At 37.6% G+C, this 18,518-nt stretch overlaps 1 protein-coding gene across 5 annotated transcripts in view; it reads right to left on the reverse strand.

Moving 5' to 3' along the window:
- celf3a (cugbp, Elav-like family member 3a) overlaps window positions 1-18,518 on the reverse strand; it is a 37,873-nt gene that overhangs the window by 8,810 nt on the left and 10,545 nt on the right. For 2 of the 5 annotated variants that reach the window (XM_055053825.1, XM_055053824.1), the window contains exons 4-7: window positions 8,078-8,126; window positions 5,269-5,397; window positions 3,779-3,858; window positions 2,071-2,214 (exon numbers count right to left, since the gene is read on the reverse strand). In XM_055053825.1, coding sequence (XP_054909800.1) covers window positions 2,071-2,214; window positions 3,779-3,858; window positions 5,269-5,397; window positions 8,078-8,126 — 402 coding nt within the window. Of the gene's footprint in view, window positions 1-2,070; window positions 2,215-3,778; window positions 3,859-5,268; window positions 5,398-8,077; window positions 8,127-8,304; window positions 8,324-18,518 lie in introns of those variants that run through there. The other 3 variants (XM_055053828.1, XM_055053827.1, XM_055053826.1) reach the window with 3 other exon arrangements.

Consider the following 18,518-nt stretch of genomic DNA (forward strand, 5'->3'; position numbering starts at 1 on the left):
AGGTAAATAATCGTTACTAGAATTTGTAATTAGGCCACAAAAAACTCCAGTTGACACACCAGTGGACTTTTGAAAAAAGTCTGACTTTAAGTAGAGATGTTTGACAGAGTGTAAAAATTATTTATCTGGATTATTAAAGTTTACATGAGAAATCATATTCTCTGAGTACTTGAGTTTTCTAGATTGTTCGACTGGAGTTGTCTAAAACTAAATAGGGTCACATCGTCTCCTTGCACCACAAACTAAACAGCTACAAATGAAGCATAGCTAAAACTATTTGCAGTCAATTAGTGGACACAGTCTTGCACAAATTTAAAGAGCGATTTGCAGCTGTTCTAAGTAAAAACCATCTAGTTAGTCAAGATCATGTCAATCAAATGGAGCATATCTCATTTAATGAGCTGTGCCTTCCAGAAGGTTTGCTTTATCTCTTTCTGAAACAGATAAGACCAGTTTCCACTTCAGGAATCTTTCCCAAGAACCACAGCAGTTTCCTTCGGCTGTCTGGGAAGTTGAAGGGAGTAAATTCTTCAGCTGATCCCTTGGAGGAATTTTACATTTCTTTTAGTGTATGATCACTTTGGAGAATATTGAAATCACTGATGCAGATCCAAATCACAGTCAACAAAAATATCATATTGACTGCAGTTTCAGATTTTCACAAAGTTTGCCTTTTTTAACTATTTTTTTTAGACTGTGACCGCTTTGAAACTGGAAATACATCATCTAAAAGTTATTCTAAATTATTTACAGACACATGTTTCTGCAAAATTGTTTTATTTCCTTATACATATGTTTTGTATAGTGGTAGGACTCGATTAAAAGCCTCAATCAAGTTAATCGAAATGAATCGCAATTTAATCTAAAACCATATTATCGACAAAATGAGCAACAATTTTTAATTCACAAACCCTTTTCGCTGCTAAATTATTGAATAAATAAACAGATGAGATCAACAACAAAGACACCTGTGGTTTTAATCAAGTTTTTTAACCATCAGATTGGTGCAAGGTGTTATTATACCTCAGTTTCCAAGAGTTTTAGAAAAACTAAAACACTTGAAAGTCATGTAACGTCTTTAAAAAAAATCCTCCTTCAGAAATTTTAATGCCAACTTTGTTGGGGACGCCGTTCAACATGATTTGCATTGAGGTGGTATTTTAGGTTTGAAAAGTTTCATTGATAGGCCAACTCCTTTTTAGTACATGATAGTCTTCTCCAATTTTCAATCATTTTGCTTTTTTGAAGCAAAAATCAGCCCCATTCTGTCGGCAGAAGCAGTTTTTTCATCTAAATCTTTAGGATGCTGCGAATGAATCAGATGCAAACAATACAAAGGTTTCATTTTAGGACCTTTGGGTGTAAAATGCGATTAATTAAAATATACATACTAATTAATCAAAGTTTAATTAGGTCTCAGCTCTAGTTACTGAAACTACTGTAAAACTTAAATGATTCGGTTTAAATGTTTCCAAACACACTGGAACTTAAAGCAACAGATGATCTCTGGTGGATGTAGTGAACCTCTTTGTGTTATTATTTTTTTAATATATATTACTGACACAGGCAGAATTAAGAAGGAACAACCTACTGAGTCACTAACATAATTTACTGAACCAGAACCGCAGATGAAGCACAAACAACAAACAAGTGGGGGGAAATTGATACTTCAGAATAATCAAGTTATGTAGAATAAACGGAAGCACAGCTATACTGTGTTCAATAGATTGTCCACTGATATGTTTTTCTTTTGTTTTAAATAAAACAAACATTAGTGAAGGCAGACCTTTATATTTCTGATCCACTTACAAACTTCTATTTACCATGCAAATGCTCCTAACAAGCAATTAGCATGCACTCAGAGGGCTAAAGTTACACAGGATGTTTCCCATTAGTCCGCCTGTTGGGTTATAAGCATGTTCACAAATCAAGGAGCTGCCTCTGCTTATTCTCCGTACAATGAAACATGGCTTCATCCGGCAGGAAAAGACAGAAGATGGAGAAAGAAGGACTGGAACTAAAACTTCGATTGTGTTAGGAGTGATTTTGTGTGCAGCGTGTGTTGCTCACAGCCTGTGTGTAGGCGTTATAAGCCCCAAGATGCAGGGTCATGGGACTGATGACCCCCAGCTGAGAGGCCACCTGCTGCATCCGCCTCAGTCCCCGCTCCTTCTCAGAATCGGCAAACTTGACCACCAGGCTGGACGAGGCGCCCTGAGAGGGAGTCATAAAAAATCACACAGCTCTCTCACAGTAAAAAAAAACTCATCCAGTAAGCATAAAACAGGCTTTTAACGTCATGTGATCAGCTCATTATTATTAAAGGTGACAGAAATTGGAGGTTGGTTTCATGCACACATCTGCAGTCAGTCAATATTGCGGGTGTGTAAATGTCTATGAATCTTCATTTTCCTTCTAACTAAGTGCAATAAATACAGAATGCAGATAAAGACATAGGCAAAAGAGTAATGACAGAGTTCAATAAGTAAAATGTATGTCTTATTGTAGGCTGATGATACTCTCCTCTCTAAATCAGTTTCATTGCCCCCAAAAAAATCTATGACAAATGATGCCTCACTCATAATGTCAGTAGTTCATACCTGTCCACAGATTTTAATTTACGTAAATCTTCTTTTGTCCTTTTTTTTAAAATACATATATATTTAGTTGAAACAAACAGACTTTTATTGTCTGAATAAAATTGGCTGAATAACATTTTAAACGTGGGAAAAATGGAAAATCTTATTCATTATTTTCAGTCTAGTTTCTTGTGCAAATATCTTAGTATATGTGAAATAACACAAAATGAACTTTTCAGCATGAAATATGGGCTTATTTTAAGTCAATAATTCCTTAATAATGACAAAACAAGTACTAGCAATAAGTGAAACAATCTGCTAGTTTAACAAGATATTATCCCTCATATTAAATTAAAAATTTTGTCTTCAAATAGCTGGAACATTTTCATCAATGTTAAGAAATTATTTACTTAAAATAAGGCCACATTTCTTGTTTAAAAGTCTTATTTCAAACATACTAAGATATAAATTATATAAAATATGCTGACATGAAACTTATGAAAAAGAGAAATTAATAATTTATGTCACTAATTAACAAGTTAAAGCAGTATTTGATATTATAGTGTTAGTATTGTGACTTTTAAGAGCTAGAATTGCTAAAAAAGTACATATAAATACATAATCACGGATTTATATTTAGTCAATGAGCTGCGCTTGTTGCAACATGAACTGAGTTTGACCTTTAAACGGGTTGAGTGGCAGGTGCTGATCTGCCTGGATCACTTTCATTACATGAGCAGAAAAGTAACATTAATGTTTTGCTGCTTTTAAAGTTTTTGAAATATCCTCCTGGTGGAGGTTTGCTCTGGTGAAATGATTTCTCCAGGGGAACTCGGTCATTCTTGCTCATTTGCGTGTGACAAACTAAACTAAAACTTTATTGCATCAAATTCCTCTGTTTTTTTTTTTTCTGCTTTAGATTTTCCTTCTGAATTTTTTCAGTCAATGATCTGACATTGCAGCCTTTCACTGTTTCATTGCATTTCCACCACTAAGCTTAGATTTTCCTCCTTTGCATAAACAATGTCAATCAAATACAACTAAATCATCAACAGAGCACATGCCAGATAAAATGTGATTCATTTCTTTCTGTTTGTGATGAGGGGGAGAGTAATTACAAGTGGTGAGTCACCATGTAGCATATTGAAAAGAAGTGGGTCGTTCTGATATCTAATGGAGCTTATTTGTTAGGAACTTACAGGTAAGGTGCGACTCCCATGCAGAGCGTTGATGGCGGCCTGGGCTTCTGCGTTGCTCTGGAACTTTACAAATGCACACCCTGCATGAAACGACACACCAGTGAACACAAAACTCACACCCACACATGCACAAGGATTACAAAACTGCTTCCCTTTAAAAATACATTAGAAGCCGTCTTACATCCGGCGCTCCATCAGTAACCGTGGCGTCGTTAAACACGGTCCGCAGAACATTCATTGCTTCATCAATCATAACCCCGTAAACCACCTAACGCATCATTAGCCATGACCCATAAAACCTATAGGCTCATTAGTCATGCCTCATGCAACAAACGGAGAAAAATCAAGCATCTGTGTTGGAGCTGTCGCCGGACTTTGATTTACACGGCAAATATCATTAGCATTGTTGTTAGTGACAATAGTAATTTATACCAAGAGGAGGTAATGTGCCTCAGGGGTTACAAACAGTTGAACAAAGTCAATACCACTTCCACATTCCTGGCCCAGAGGCCGGCCTGAATAACCTCCTACGGCTGTATTTAAACGCACATTTTGTTACAAAGTTGCTGGAAATTTTGCTGCTTGCGTCCTAAATTTACAAACATTCATCCTTCATTTTGACTTTCATGTAGTTAACTCACTCCGAACCAAAGAGAAAACAGACCAAAGGACGCATTCGACTGATTTGAACAGAAACACAACTACTCTGCAGATTCGATGGTCACCCTGGTAAAAATATAAAAACCATATTAGTTAATAACTAGTTGGTGAACTTTTTCCTCCTGAACTGCAAAAACACAAAATCTTACCAAGTAATTTTGTCTGGTTTCATGAAAAAAGGCAAATCTAACAAGTAACATTTCAGCAAGATATAGCAGTTTGTTTCAAGTCAGTGGTTCTTGAATATTGATTAAAAAAATACTGTCTATTGGCTGACAAGTTTCTCTCATAACTGGAGGAAAACATCATGTTTTTTAAGATAAACATCTAATTAAAAAAAAAAACAAGTATTTCATAGCATAAATCTGGTGCATTTGCAGTAAAATGTCATGATCGCAATATTTTTCGGTATTTATCACAACAACAAAAGTAGGAAAGTACCCGGTATATAAATATCTGGTTTTACAAAACGGCGTTACAAAAGTAGTGAAGGGTGAATGAGTGCAAATATGAATATTGAGTATTATTGAACACAATAATTCCTAATTGTACATATGTCTGTATAAATAAATACAACTGTTTTACTCATTTTATCTTTAAACGTCCATTTGTCAGTGAACTGAGGAAGTATTGCTGAGAAAAAGGAATGCTTGAACAGTCTCCATTTTCCTGCAGAAATCTTGTCAAACTTGATCTGACATGTAAAACTTTTTTAAAAGTCCGTGTAGAGACAGAGAGCACTTTTAACTTATTATATTTAAAGTAAAGCGTATTAGATTGAGGTGTCTTGATTTCCAAGTGTCCTGATTGGTTTTCCATTTTGCTGTCACCTTTGCTGGTCCCATCAGGCCCGCGCAGCACCGTGCACTCCTCTATGCTGCCAAACGGCTCAAACATTTTCCTCACATCGGCGTCCGTCTGCTGTTTTCCCAGCATGCCCACAAACAGCTTCCTGTCTTCTGAGGGGAAGGAGGTCGCCAAGATTGGAGGGAACAAAGCAGGATGCCGCATGTGGGATTAAGAAGAGAGGAGAACATGTTCTATGAGATTATTATTGAGATACATAAACGAGAAACAGAATGGAGGGCGCAATGCCGCAGATCGCCACCAGAGTGCAGTAACAAGAGCAGCTCAGCAAACAAACAGCATCTGGCCATGACTCAAATGTTTGTCACCCACTGAGAAGCAGCTCCGTCTGTCTCTGAAGGATCAAACCAGAAATGTATCTGAATGTTGGAATGCGTCCACGACAAATCGCCACGTTTTTACATTCCTCCACATTATTCTTCTGCACACTGAGACATTAGGAGAGCTCCAGATACCATCAGTCACACAGAGCTGATGTCAGTTTCTGTCGCTCATTTACATACAGCTTTAAATGTCAGAGAGGCTGCAGATGAAAATGTGGTTTGATTAGAAACACCTGCCTGCGTGGAGCTTTGGGTAGGAAGAGTTTAAATGCCAGATAACGAGGATTACCAGATTTTTTTTCAAGCCTCAGTCAGATAATCAATGTAAGAAGACAAAATTGTGGTGAAATTCATGTTTTCTATTAAGCGTTGGTTTTAAATTTGGCAGTTTTGGGCTTTGGAGGCTTCCCACTGCTTCATTTTTGTCGTTTGTCTTAATTAGAAAATATTATCAAGTGTTACGTTAAAATGAGCAAATGTGTCTCCATCAAGCTAAAATGCATGATAATTAAACAGCCTGCTGATCCTAATCTACTAAAACAGTGTGCTCCCTCATCTAAAAAGATTAAGATGATGTGTTAAATGTAAACACAAGAAGGAAAGCAATTCCCTTAAAATGATCTATTACAGTAAATAATTATATTGTTATGGTTAGATTGCATAAGTTCATCATATTGATGTGAACTGACTTCATTTGGCAATTTATACATACAAAAATAACACCAGTGCAAATATTTGCAACAGGAAGCTGCTGGTATAAATGTTACTGAATATTTGACTTTCTTCTTACCAGAGTAAGAAGAAAGTTTCTGGTATTTTTGATGGTGATTTGCATTCAGTATGTATAATTTTGATCCTGTGTGGATCAAAATTATCCACACAAAACTTTAAAATCCAAAGGAATTTTAAACTTTTGGAGCCAAACCTTGTTTTTAAAAGTTAATTAAAGTCGTAGGTTGTAACATCAGTCAGCCTCCAACAAAAAAAACTGTTAAAATGAAGCATTAAAAGCCCCAAATTATTTTGACATTTATAATATGCGCATGTAAATTTCAGCCAGACACTGTCGCACAAAAATAATCATAAATGCTTTTCTTTAGATTCAAAAAAGGAAGGGTCTGTGAAATGACGTTGCAATACTTTACAGCATACATTGTTATGACTTTCAGAATTAAAGAGTTGAATCAAAGATGCATTGAAACAGGCAGAACCTAATTATTTCTTAAAAAGTGAAGAAGGTTCGAGTTAAAAAAAGATACAAGCTTAGAAAAGCTGCGGTGCCGTGACTTCTGCTGACCACTGAGGAGAACGAGCGTCTCGCATGTTTTCAGCAAAGAGGTCAAAAGCCAGCATCTGTGATGTTATGGGCTGCTTTACAAAACTTGGCACATTCGACTTGCACATCTGCGAAGGCCTCATTAACCCGCTGAGATCAGAGGGAACATGTGTGTGTATATATATCACTCTGAGACCTGGAGCGACTGCTGCACGCCTTTCTGAGGAGCAACCATCACCACACGACCATTTTGCTCCTTCACTGAACAATATCGACAAAAAGACCTTAAAAAAAATGTTTAAGATGTTGCGTAGATGGCGACATTTAGCCAAGGTTAGCAGGAATTAATTAGCGTTGCGGATGTTGGGAGTGAAATTCAACATCTCTGCATTTAACGCATGTCAAAGTCATCACCAACAAAACAAACCTAATGTACAAACATAACTGACTGGCTGAAAGAGGCTCATGAAAAGGAAACCGAAAGAGTGAAATCTATTAAAATTACTAGACTTAACAGATTTGTCCTATGTTGCTTCTTAATTCTTTTTTTTTTAAATCTCATTTGTAAATAAATGTAATCCTATTTGAAGAGTAGTAGCAACAATTGTTACTTTGTTGTTTTAAATCAAAGCAGTGAGATCGAATTATATGTTTCTGTTTAAAACGTTTGCGTAAATACCAAGACACCATGATATCTTGATAAAAAGTAAACAAAATATGAACATTTTAAATATACAGCTCTGGAAAAAATAAAGAGTCCACCCCATTGAAAACCTGCTGGTTATTCCACCAAATATTGATTTCTGAACTTTTTCTGAGTTAAAACATTAGTATTGTTGCTTCTAAATTAATTTGAGCTTGAATTTCTTTGGATTGTTAGATCATTTTACATTTTTCCGCTGATAAATACAACATTTTTACTTGGAATTTCAGAGACATGTCAGTAGTTCATAGAATAAAATAACAATGCTCATTTTACTCAAACATACACCTATAAAGAGTAAATTCAGAGAACTGATCATTTTTGCACTGCCCTTTTAATTTGTACGTGTGATTTTTGCTGTACAATTATATATTTTTTCTGTGTTGATCCTGCCAACTGACTTCCTAGTGTTTGCATTTTCAGTGTCTGAAGAGGCGATGGGTTTCTGAGTGGGGACAGGTAACCCTTACCCCCTCTGCTCTCACTGTCTGCCGGCTTCACCTGGATCGGGCGATTCATCTACAAAGAGAAGCAGAACAGAAACAGGTCAGCATGTAAACAGTTAGATGGAGGAAAAACATTTGGAAATAAATGCCAGTAACTGTTTTCAGCATTACATTCACTCAAAATATAAACGACTTTTCTGTGATTTTTACAAAATACATTCCTTAAGTTATTCGTCATGCAAAATAATTACTTTTGACGTATGTAGAGATGCATGTTTTGTACACTTCTCCTGTATATTTTCTCTTCCTACTTCCTCTTGCAGACCACAGCTGACACAGATATGTGTCATATTACATTTGCAGTGTCATACAGCTCCCTCTTCCTCTCCCCGCCCCTCTCTCTCTCTCTCTCTTAGAATCTGCTCTAATCCTGCCGTGGACCCCACACAAAAAGAAGAAAAAAAAAAAAACAGGAAAAGCACACACCCACGCGGGATTGGGGAAGTGATAAGATTAAGAACACTCGTCAGCTAATCTGGATTAAAGGAGCACACAGCAGCAGAACACAGAGAGTTTCTGAGCCTGACGAAGAGGCAGAGATGGATGGAAAGATAGCCATAAAAACAAATAAGAGGAAATGAGGAGACCACCCAACACTGACATGAATTAGCTAACCTTTTCATAATTCATTAAGAGCCAAGCTGCTGAAATGCCATTTCTCCTTCACCTCTCTATTGTCCTATTTAACTAAAGCTCTGTGTGAAATTGTGCACACGTCAGTCCCTTTACAAGCTTGCCCTTCAAATGTATGGAGCATGAAAACGGTGAAAAGAGGTACTGAATGAAATTAAGACAAAGAATGAACAAGAAAGAGCAGAAAGGGGAGAAGGGCGGGATTGGGAGGGATTGAAGGGAATAGAAAGGAGCATATGGAGCAAAGGAGGGAGGTGGGGGAGGTGCAAGCAAAGAAGGAGGGAGGGTTGGCTGACAAGTCGAGGTGAGAGCAACAGAGTGACACTCTGTTAACTGTGGCTTAATGAAGGTCTTAATTATGGGGCTGGTGACATTTCAGCCAGTCACTGATCCCATGCCACCGATTGATCTGCTGTGATCGGTCACCGGGAGAAGATATCGATCTGTTCAGCGGTCGCGATCCTGCCGGCAGGTCCCGCATGCACAAACTTGTCTGAGCGCCTGCTCAGCTGACCCCGGCCGACTGAAACGCCAGCAGAGGCCTCCTGCGTCTCCATCATCAAGAACATCCAATTGATTACACCAATTAATGGGATGATGGAGGGAGTGAGAGGCACCCTTAAATCAGTCAGACGAATGGAGGTTCGCTCCTGTACTCACTGATTTCTAGTTAAAATTATTTGTAAAGTGCTGTTTGGTGTATCACTTGGTAGCATGAGAGGGTTCTCCACTGTTTACCACTGGAAATAAGTCACTTGTTATTCAGCCTGCACACCTACAACACACTTTTACTGCATTTACTTCTACATTTTTGTTCATTTAAAAATGGTATTCATTGTTTTAAACCTATTCTAGATGAACATAGAAACTTCAGAAAGGAATTTCTGTGTTTTAATGTATTCATTATGGTAATTTATTCATTTATATTCAGTCATATTGAATCACTTACATCACTCTTAGGTGTATCTATATATATTTTATAAATTTGATGTCTTATGGTTATATTTATATCATTAATATTTAACATATTGGATGGAGTAGCTTGTCAACTAATTTCCCCTTGGGGACCAATAAAGCAGATTCTTTTCTATTAGCATTTCTCTTATAGTTTGTCAGAACAACAAGTGCAGATTCAGTCTAAGCTGTGAAATTTTTTTGCTCTTGTCCTAAAACGTAATTTTGTCATTTCCAGTCGATGCTAACACCATGCTTTTGTTAGCTTGGACTAAGCAGAATCTATGAGACTACAAAAAAATAGATTTTTTGTTTTCCACAGCTAGCTGTGCTGCAATGCTAACACACTAGCATGTTTGTATTCTATAATCACAGGCTGTAGAAAAAAAGAGTCTTCTTTTGTATTCATCTTTATTAAACGCACATTTTTCTAATTTTTATCATCTTTAGAAGCAACAAGTGGAGATTCAACTTCTGCTGTGTTATTCTCTTTTTTGGAATAGCAGCTAGCTAACACGCTAGCATGTTTGTAAACTGGAATAATTAGACTGTGGGAAAAAAATAATCTTATTTTATCTATTTTATGAAACATACATTTTTTAAAATATTTTTTAAGCATCTCTGACAACAATAAGTGGAGATTCTGTTACAGTTGTGTTATTTGTAGTCAGTGTTCAATGCTAATGGCTAACACAAGATTGTAGGCTACATAAACTGTAGCCTCCAATCTTAAACAGCCACGAGAACATAACACTCGTTATGCTACAAGTGTTATGTTCGAAATTTAAAATTTTTTTAGTTATATTTAAACCCTTCCAGTATTTATCTTTAACTACGATCCATTTTTTAAGGATAACTGCAAATTCAGTTTAAATTTTGCCACTTTTATTACCGTCAAAAACTGTCACATAATTGAGGAATCATATTGTATATGTTTATTATAGCTTTAATTTTACCATTTATAATCTTTGAGACAGTTTCAGCTGTGTTGTTTTTCATTTCTGTACTGAAGTGCTATTTCTGTAGACATTTTCCGTGCTCTAACACTGATGCTAATTCTGCTGTTGCTTGCTTTAGCATCTGCGTTTCTGTTTCTAATAATGCATTTACTGAATTAATTTGCTAAATCCTTCAGCCACCACAAGGGGGGACTGCACCCATGATTGCTCCCTAATTTTAATAATCTAATGTTTGAAAGAAACTGTGTTAATCTGGAACAAGGATTCTTCAAATTAAATCTAACAAACACGACGCAGATTTTCTAACCTTATGACTTTGGTTTATATGGCAACTTTGATTGATGTAATGGAAAATAAAACATCCCTCATCCAATATTTTACCGCAGGCTGCCAAACAGCAAAGGCAGCGGTGGCGCTGATAAGGAGACGAGCAGCAGATGGCTCAGGGGATTGGAATTAGAATATACAAGAGGGAAAACAGGGAGAAGTGGAGGCCATAAAGGCTGCACCACTTCAGATCAGCACAGCAAATGGGGTTACCCTGAGCAACATGGGGAAGAGATGCATGAAAAGGAGAAGAAAAAAAAAAACACGAGAAGGACAAAATGTACCTCTAGGTCAAGAGATGGTGGGATTATGTTTCAGGGGGAAGAAGAGGGAGGTGAAAAATGGAAGACATATATTAAAAGAAAAATGAAGGGATGATGGAGGGAGCGATGATGCCTGTTGAATGTTGGCGCTGCCTTGAGAGCAGATGCAGGAGCAGGGAGGAAAAAATATCTCTCTCTAAGCCTGAACCGCTAACACACACTTTACAGTAATTTGCTCTCTCCCTCCTCCTCCTGTTGCTCCCGTCCCCTCCCCTCGGCTTGTTTACAAAAACAGTCCCATACTGAGCACAAGCAACACAGAAGCAAAATTAAAAAAAAAAAAACTGATCAGAAACTCCATTATACAAGTCTGTTTTCGCCACTTGATTTTTTTTTTCTTCACGCCGTCTCCAAACATCACATACAATCATCCTTCAACTGGACAAACAGTTTCTGCTCAAATACACGCAGTCGGCCTCCCATGATGTATCTGGGGATTTGACGTGGATTACGACATATTAAATTCATGGATTATCCAATGAAATCGTAGCAATGATTATCAGTGCCCTTTATTACCAGCATGACCACCACACCCAAGCAATCCACATTGGCAAAAACACAAAGGTGCAGCAATCTCTCTGTTTTCTCATATAAATGGGTTTTAGGCAGAGGAGGAGTCAAGCAGCAATGACATTTTTCTCATCCTGCTGATTATTACCTCTGTTTTTTCTCCCCCTTTTTTCTTTTTGCTTCTACAACACATTTCTGACGTCTGTCTCCTCTCCTGTTCCGACCCATTTTGTTTGTCTACCCTGAAAAGCGGCTGCTCTGAATGGTAAATAAATCAGCAGAGCGCATCACCCCTGCTCTTTCAAGAGCATTTCAGCGGGGAGGCTGAGCTGGGTGGGGCGTGTAGAGAGAGAGAGTGGAGAGAAGGGAAGGGGGTTTACAAAGACAATTTTCCTGTCTTCACCTCCCCTCCCCTCCCCTCTCCATCACACAGCGCTGGTCATTGCATCGTGCCGGTCGCATAGCAACCTGGCATCCCTCGTCCCAGCCGTCTCCAGGCAACGAGACCTGCGACCGTAATCAACCTGCCTCCACCCCCTGCCTCCACCCCCCCTCCTCCACCCCCCCTCCTCCACCCCCCTCCTCCTCTGCTGCTGCTGGTGCTTTGCTTTTGCTCCCTCGCTGCTTCTTCTCCATCCGCCTCCTCGTTGCGAACGTGCGTCTTAACGCTTAGATACACATGTGAATCCCCTCCGCGCCGGCGGAAACTGGGTGTATATTGACAAGCAATAAAAAAAATAAAAAATAAAGAAGAGTTAAAAACAAAGAGCGGTGATAATGCATCCACACGTGGATGAACACGCAGATGTACGCACACACGGACAGACGGAAAGAAAACAGAGACGAGCCCTCTCTGCTGCCAGCCGGTCGCTAAATCAATCAAACGCAAAGAGATGGACAGGACAACGCTGCTACAGTTCGATGATATTTAATCAATGAGCGAGTATTCAGAGAAAAAGCTGCTTCCTCCGGTGTTGTCTCCAATCTTACAGGGTTCGATAGCTTGTCCAGCCTCACAAAGGAGCTGATGCGCGGTCGTTTCATCAGACAGCCAACAAGAAATCCCTCAAAGTGAACATCAAAGCGTAAATGTAAAACAATTGTTGAGTCGCTTCGGGTTGTTAAATATTCATGTCAAATGTTGTCTGACTCGACACGGCGAAGAAGACTAGGAGGAGAACTAATTTAAAGGCATTTTTATCTGTCTAGGTTTTTTTTTCCTATCTAAATTTAATACATTTTTTTATTTGTATACATTTTCATCATGTATTAGAATTGAGAAAATGATAAATCCTGGAAGTGTGAAGAAAATAAATCCCCAAAACCCTTTTTGTTAGATTTCAGAGCAGATGAGAAAAAAAAAACATTTTTGAAAGGCCAACTAAAACAGTGAGCCACAACCATACATGAATAATGACAACCTTGGAACATAATGGTTTTCTTGAAAACAAAAAAACCAAACATACGTTTTTATTAATACACTGTAGCCACTTATTGGTCATACAGAAAAAATGACCACTTTTAATAGGAAAATAAATTTGCTCATCACTGAACCCACAGTTAATTGAAATAGTTAATTTGTTGTCAAATATTCCCCCTGCAGAACGTAAAATAATTGAAATACTAGATTTATAAAAAGGAACAACCAAAATTTAAGGGACAGGAAGTAAACAGCCAGACCAGTGAGGAAACTAACCTGAATTGTTCTTGAGCATAAACTTTATTACGTAAGAAGCGTTTTCTTTTATCAACAGTATTTCAGCATCACATTTTTTTTTGTGTCTGAACCAAATGAAGCAGAGAACTGCAGATAATGTCTGAGTTTTCTTACCTTCTCCCTGCTGCGTGTGTAGCATTAGCTTGAACCTTTTAGGGCCAAACAACATGCTGCGGGAAACTAACTGCAGATGGACTTATAGAGTGTTTATAAAGTGGCCAGAGTAGCATTTTGGTCTGCCGTAGCCTTGGAAATAAAACATGGTTCGATTATGTAAAGAAAAGTGAGACTTGCTCTACCACTGCATGGTGCCCCAAAATAAAGTATTCTGGTGGACACAGGTGTGAAGAAGGGGCATCAGAGTAACAATAATGAGCAAAAATTGCAACTGCTTTTTATCATAGGAAGTCATTATCTGCTGGGAATTAGAGATAGTGTGACCTCACTATAAAGCGCTTTTGTATTCCTATATAGGGTGTCAGTTTAATAAGTCTCCAAACAATTCTGCTGAATTCATTGGATAAACTACTCTAGAAATCTTCAATTTATGAACTCAGATTTGAGCTGGTTACTTTGCTGTTACTACTTTTGTCTTGGATAGTCACTATGTTTTGCACTGACGCGAGTTCCATAGTTTACATGTTTTAGCTTTCGGCTTTTTGCTTTTTTTTAAACATTTTTTTCATTTCACATATTTCTCAATTGCAGACATGAAATCAAAATGTGACAGTTTGGAGCTAGAATGACCACAGCTGACGATGCTGCAGTGAAAATGACAAAATCAATTTCATTGATTAATAAAACTTTTGGTTTTTGAAGATTTAATTTTTGGAAAATCAGAATTTTTTTTTTTTTTTACCAATGGACTTCTCAGGTTTCTATAGTATATGATGCTAAGGCGTCCAGAGCCACCATATTGATTGACAAGTGAGTTTTACAGCTTCTACTTATTTGGACTTTGAATTCAACTCCATGACAAAATATAATGGCCATGCTAAGTTTGATTTATGACCATAAAGTCTAATTAGTATGAGAACACAGTCATAATGTTACCAGAATAAAGTTGTAATATTTGGAGAATGAAGTAGTAATTTTAAGAGAACTCCAGTACAAACACACGCAAAAAAAAATCTAATTATTCAAGGATTTTTTTCATTAAAACAACTTATTTTCTCACACTTTTAAGACGGTCTTTGGGAAAAATTGCGTCTATGTTATGCTGATATAATGACAACATTTTCATAATTAACAAAAATTATTGTAGCTTGACCCTAACACTTGATCTACATAAAAGCCGCTTTTTGAAATTTCTTTTTGTCAAAGAAACTCAATTAAAATCACAAATCACATCTGATGTGGAAAAAAAATGAGATTTTATTTTTAAGCCATATTTCTCAGCCCTAATAGTCTTCCATATTTATCGCCTAATGAGACTTTTGACACAGCGGCTCGCACATCGAGACGCTCTCCAACCCCCTAAAAACACCACACGTCTCTCAGTAACAGATGTCTGTATTTAAGCTGATAAACACACTGCCTCAGTGCACCTCCAGCAGCACCCCACCTCCACTTTCATTATTTCAAACTTTTCATTCATTTCTTCCTCTCCTCCCCTTTCAGCCTCGGTATTGCACCCCCACACCCATTTTCTCCCTAATTCACACCCTTTATCACCTCCGTAAATCTAATCTGCATTCATCATTACAGTTGGCCCAGAGTGACGTACAAAGGACAATCCCCCCCTCTCTTTTTTTATTTTCTTGCTGTTGTTGTCAGCCTGCGCCGCCTGTCCTACATTGTGCCCGTTTATACACATGCATATGTAAATGAATCGATGCATGAATGCACACTTAACTTCGCGCAGATCCATCAAGTGAAGACAGTCGCTCCAAGGCGCTCTAATTGCCATCATCATAATCATCCATATCTCACTGAGGTTAGGATATAAGCTACACACGAAGGCGCTACCTTCTCCTATTATTGTCAGACAAGTAAAGTGACATATTGCAGGTCAAATAGACACGTCATAAAAGCATGTTTTAGCACTCAGCGAAACATCAGTTTTCGCTTGTAGCACACAAAATGACCATTTTATCTCCTTGCATCATAAATGGCAGACTGAAATGGAGCAATGCTAACAGGTACATGGGGGGAAAATAAGTTAGTGTCACCCTGCAACTGATGTTCATCTACAGTAGGCTGTTTGCAGAGACATTAAGGGAACAAATTATGGTGCTCAGCATTACAACTTCCTATCTCATATCCTTCGTAAAAAGCTCGGGCTATATTTAGTTTATGCATTTTTTTTTTCTTCTTGTCTGACTATCGATAAAACCCCTCTGTCTGCACCGCCTGAGTCCCAACGTCTGAGTAAATGTCAGGATTAGTCAGATGTTCCACTCACAGACAGCTCTTCCCTCTCATATGGCCGGCTTAAATGCAGAAGCACAGGCTTCGTCTTCACACATGCTACAGACTGTGAATCAAGAAACCTAAGAGGACATCATGATAATAATAATGAAATAAACTTTTGTTCATACAGCCATCTTGTTGGGTGCTCTCCACGGAAACACTGCTGCACGAAAGCAAACACACAGCTATACACAAAAGCACACACCCTTCATTAAACTGTGTTAGCGTGAACACCTGCCCTCCCTTCCCCCCGCTGAGCAAGCAAACACACACAGACAGAGCTCATTTTCCCCCTATTTGTCACTATCAAATTCAGATGGCAGTTTGAAAACAAAGACTTCGGCATAGATATATATATTTTCCAAAGCTAACAACAAGAAACGTCTTTGCAGTCCAGTGAGACGAACAGTTTGCCTGACTGCTTTACGGTGCTGAATTCGGAAATAATAATCTTCTAGTCAACTTAACTGTGTTCAAGTCTCCAGACAAAAAAACTGGTTGTGCTAAATAACTATTCTAACTGCTATTAGCAACAAACACTAATGGGCATGTAGCCGAGCATGTGTTTTTCTTATCTATTGGAGTCGTCCAGGTGTCCACTGTAGATAAAGCTAATTGATAGCCAGTGTTAGCATTGGCACTTTGCCACTTTTATTTTGGATGAACATATTTTTTGTAGTAAGACTAAATAAGTTTTAAACAAGTTCGGTCCATATATAATTTAGGCAATTAGCTAAGTGATATGAACTACAAGAGATTGGCATGAGAGACACTTTTCTCACAAGGCCCAGTGCTCTGCACTGCACTGCCTGCGATTGTGTCAGATTTAAAGGCGGGATATTATGCTTCTTTGAGCATGTTAGGTCTACAGACTATACAAAACATGTTTGCTCAGTTCTGCCTATTTCCATCTCCTGTCAGAATAAGCTGTAATATTTACACTTGCATGTGAAAATGGCTGCAAAAAGATGGGCAATTGTACAACGGTTCATCTTTGAAAAGCAGACATGGAGCCTCCTGCACAACCAACAAGAATGCAACAGGTAGTTGAATGGCAACAACAAAACACTTGTCTTTTCCTGCAGCTGTTCAGTATACAGTTCTAAATCCAGCTGACCAGATGTGCTGTAGTCTCAAATTGGGTTGCCAGGTAGGTAGATTGCTGGGTGAGTTGAAGTGCCTCCTGATTTGTGACGTTTTTGAAACAACTCATTTTAACACTAATTTATTGCTAAAAACTGTCTGGTTGGAATTTTTTAAGCGCTTGGAATGCTTTTAGGAGTACAGACCCAAATGGAAGTACAAAAATGTGCAAATGTGAATTTGCATAATACATCCCCTTTAAGGAGTTCAGATGACTAATGGCTCCTGAGGTACAATGATGGGTTAAAAATTTCTGCTCCAGGAGTGAACTGGAGAAAAAGCAGAGCAGGTTTGGTTGTATGCCAGCAGTTGTTCACCAGATCAGTGGAGCCAAGGAAGATTTTTACAGTAAGAGTACAGAAATATGTTAATTCCAGACAATATTTCATACATGATACTACTTTTTTCAAGCAAGTAGGTGACACAATAACTCTTTTTAATAAAATCTTTTTCCTTGACTTCACAGAGTGAAGTAACTCACTATAAGAGAAGGTTGCAACGTACTATTCACACCAGCTTATTCAATGAAATACATGTAAAAGTTTCTTACTGCAGATGTCACGACTTTTTATGCCTTAGGAAGCCAAAATAAGATGTTTTATGGGTTCCATTCAAATTTGAAGCTTTGATCTCTTCATGCTTCAAATGAAACGTGAAGATTTTTCTGTTTGCAAAATGGGAACAAACACACACTTTTGCCACCACTGGCATAATCCTTTTTTATCCATGGACCCTAATTCTTCTTCTTAACCCTGTGCTGATCAGTAAAAAGCCACCCCAACTCTTTTGAGTTAACAACAAAACCTGCAGACGAAAAAAGTGCTAAGCTTTTTAAACAATCACTTTTTGTAACATTTAGAATGATATGAATCAAAACAGCAGCATCTTTCCAGCATATTTTACTTATAAACTCCAGCTGAATCTTTAGACATCCTCATCAAAGAGAATAAAAAAATATAATTTGATTTATGCTGTATTTATTTTTACTTTTTTTTAACACAGTTTTAACTCCTGACAGCAATTATTCTACACATGAATCCCTCTAGCTGATGTCCATTGGTTCTTAATATTTGTCATGATCTTCTATTTTATCTTATTTTTTAAACAAAAGTAATGGGCAGAATATCCTCCATGGTAAAGATTGAGGTTAGTTTTTGCAAGCACAATTATGTTGTTTCAACAAGATCCAGGTTGTTTCAGATACCTTTTCCCCTTTAATAAATAAAGTTGCAGTTTGAAAATACATTTTTGTGTTTACAAAGCTAGTCTTTGTCAAATATTAAAATTTGTTTGATAATCTGAAACCTTTACTTGGAACAAAAAAATAAAAACAGAAGAAAAGTCCATTTGGTTGTAAGGTCTGGTTCTTTCAGTTTTCCTTTGTTGCAACAAAAATGTTATCTATTTCTCATAAAACCCTGAAATAT

The sequence above is a fragment of the Poeciliopsis prolifica genome, unplaced genomic scaffold (genome assembly GCF_027474105.1).
Source record: "Poeciliopsis prolifica strain line A6 unplaced genomic scaffold, Auburn_PproV2 SCAFFOLD038, whole genome shotgun sequence".
Classification (NCBI taxonomy): domain Eukaryota; kingdom Metazoa; phylum Chordata; class Actinopteri; order Cyprinodontiformes; family Poeciliidae; genus Poeciliopsis; species Poeciliopsis prolifica.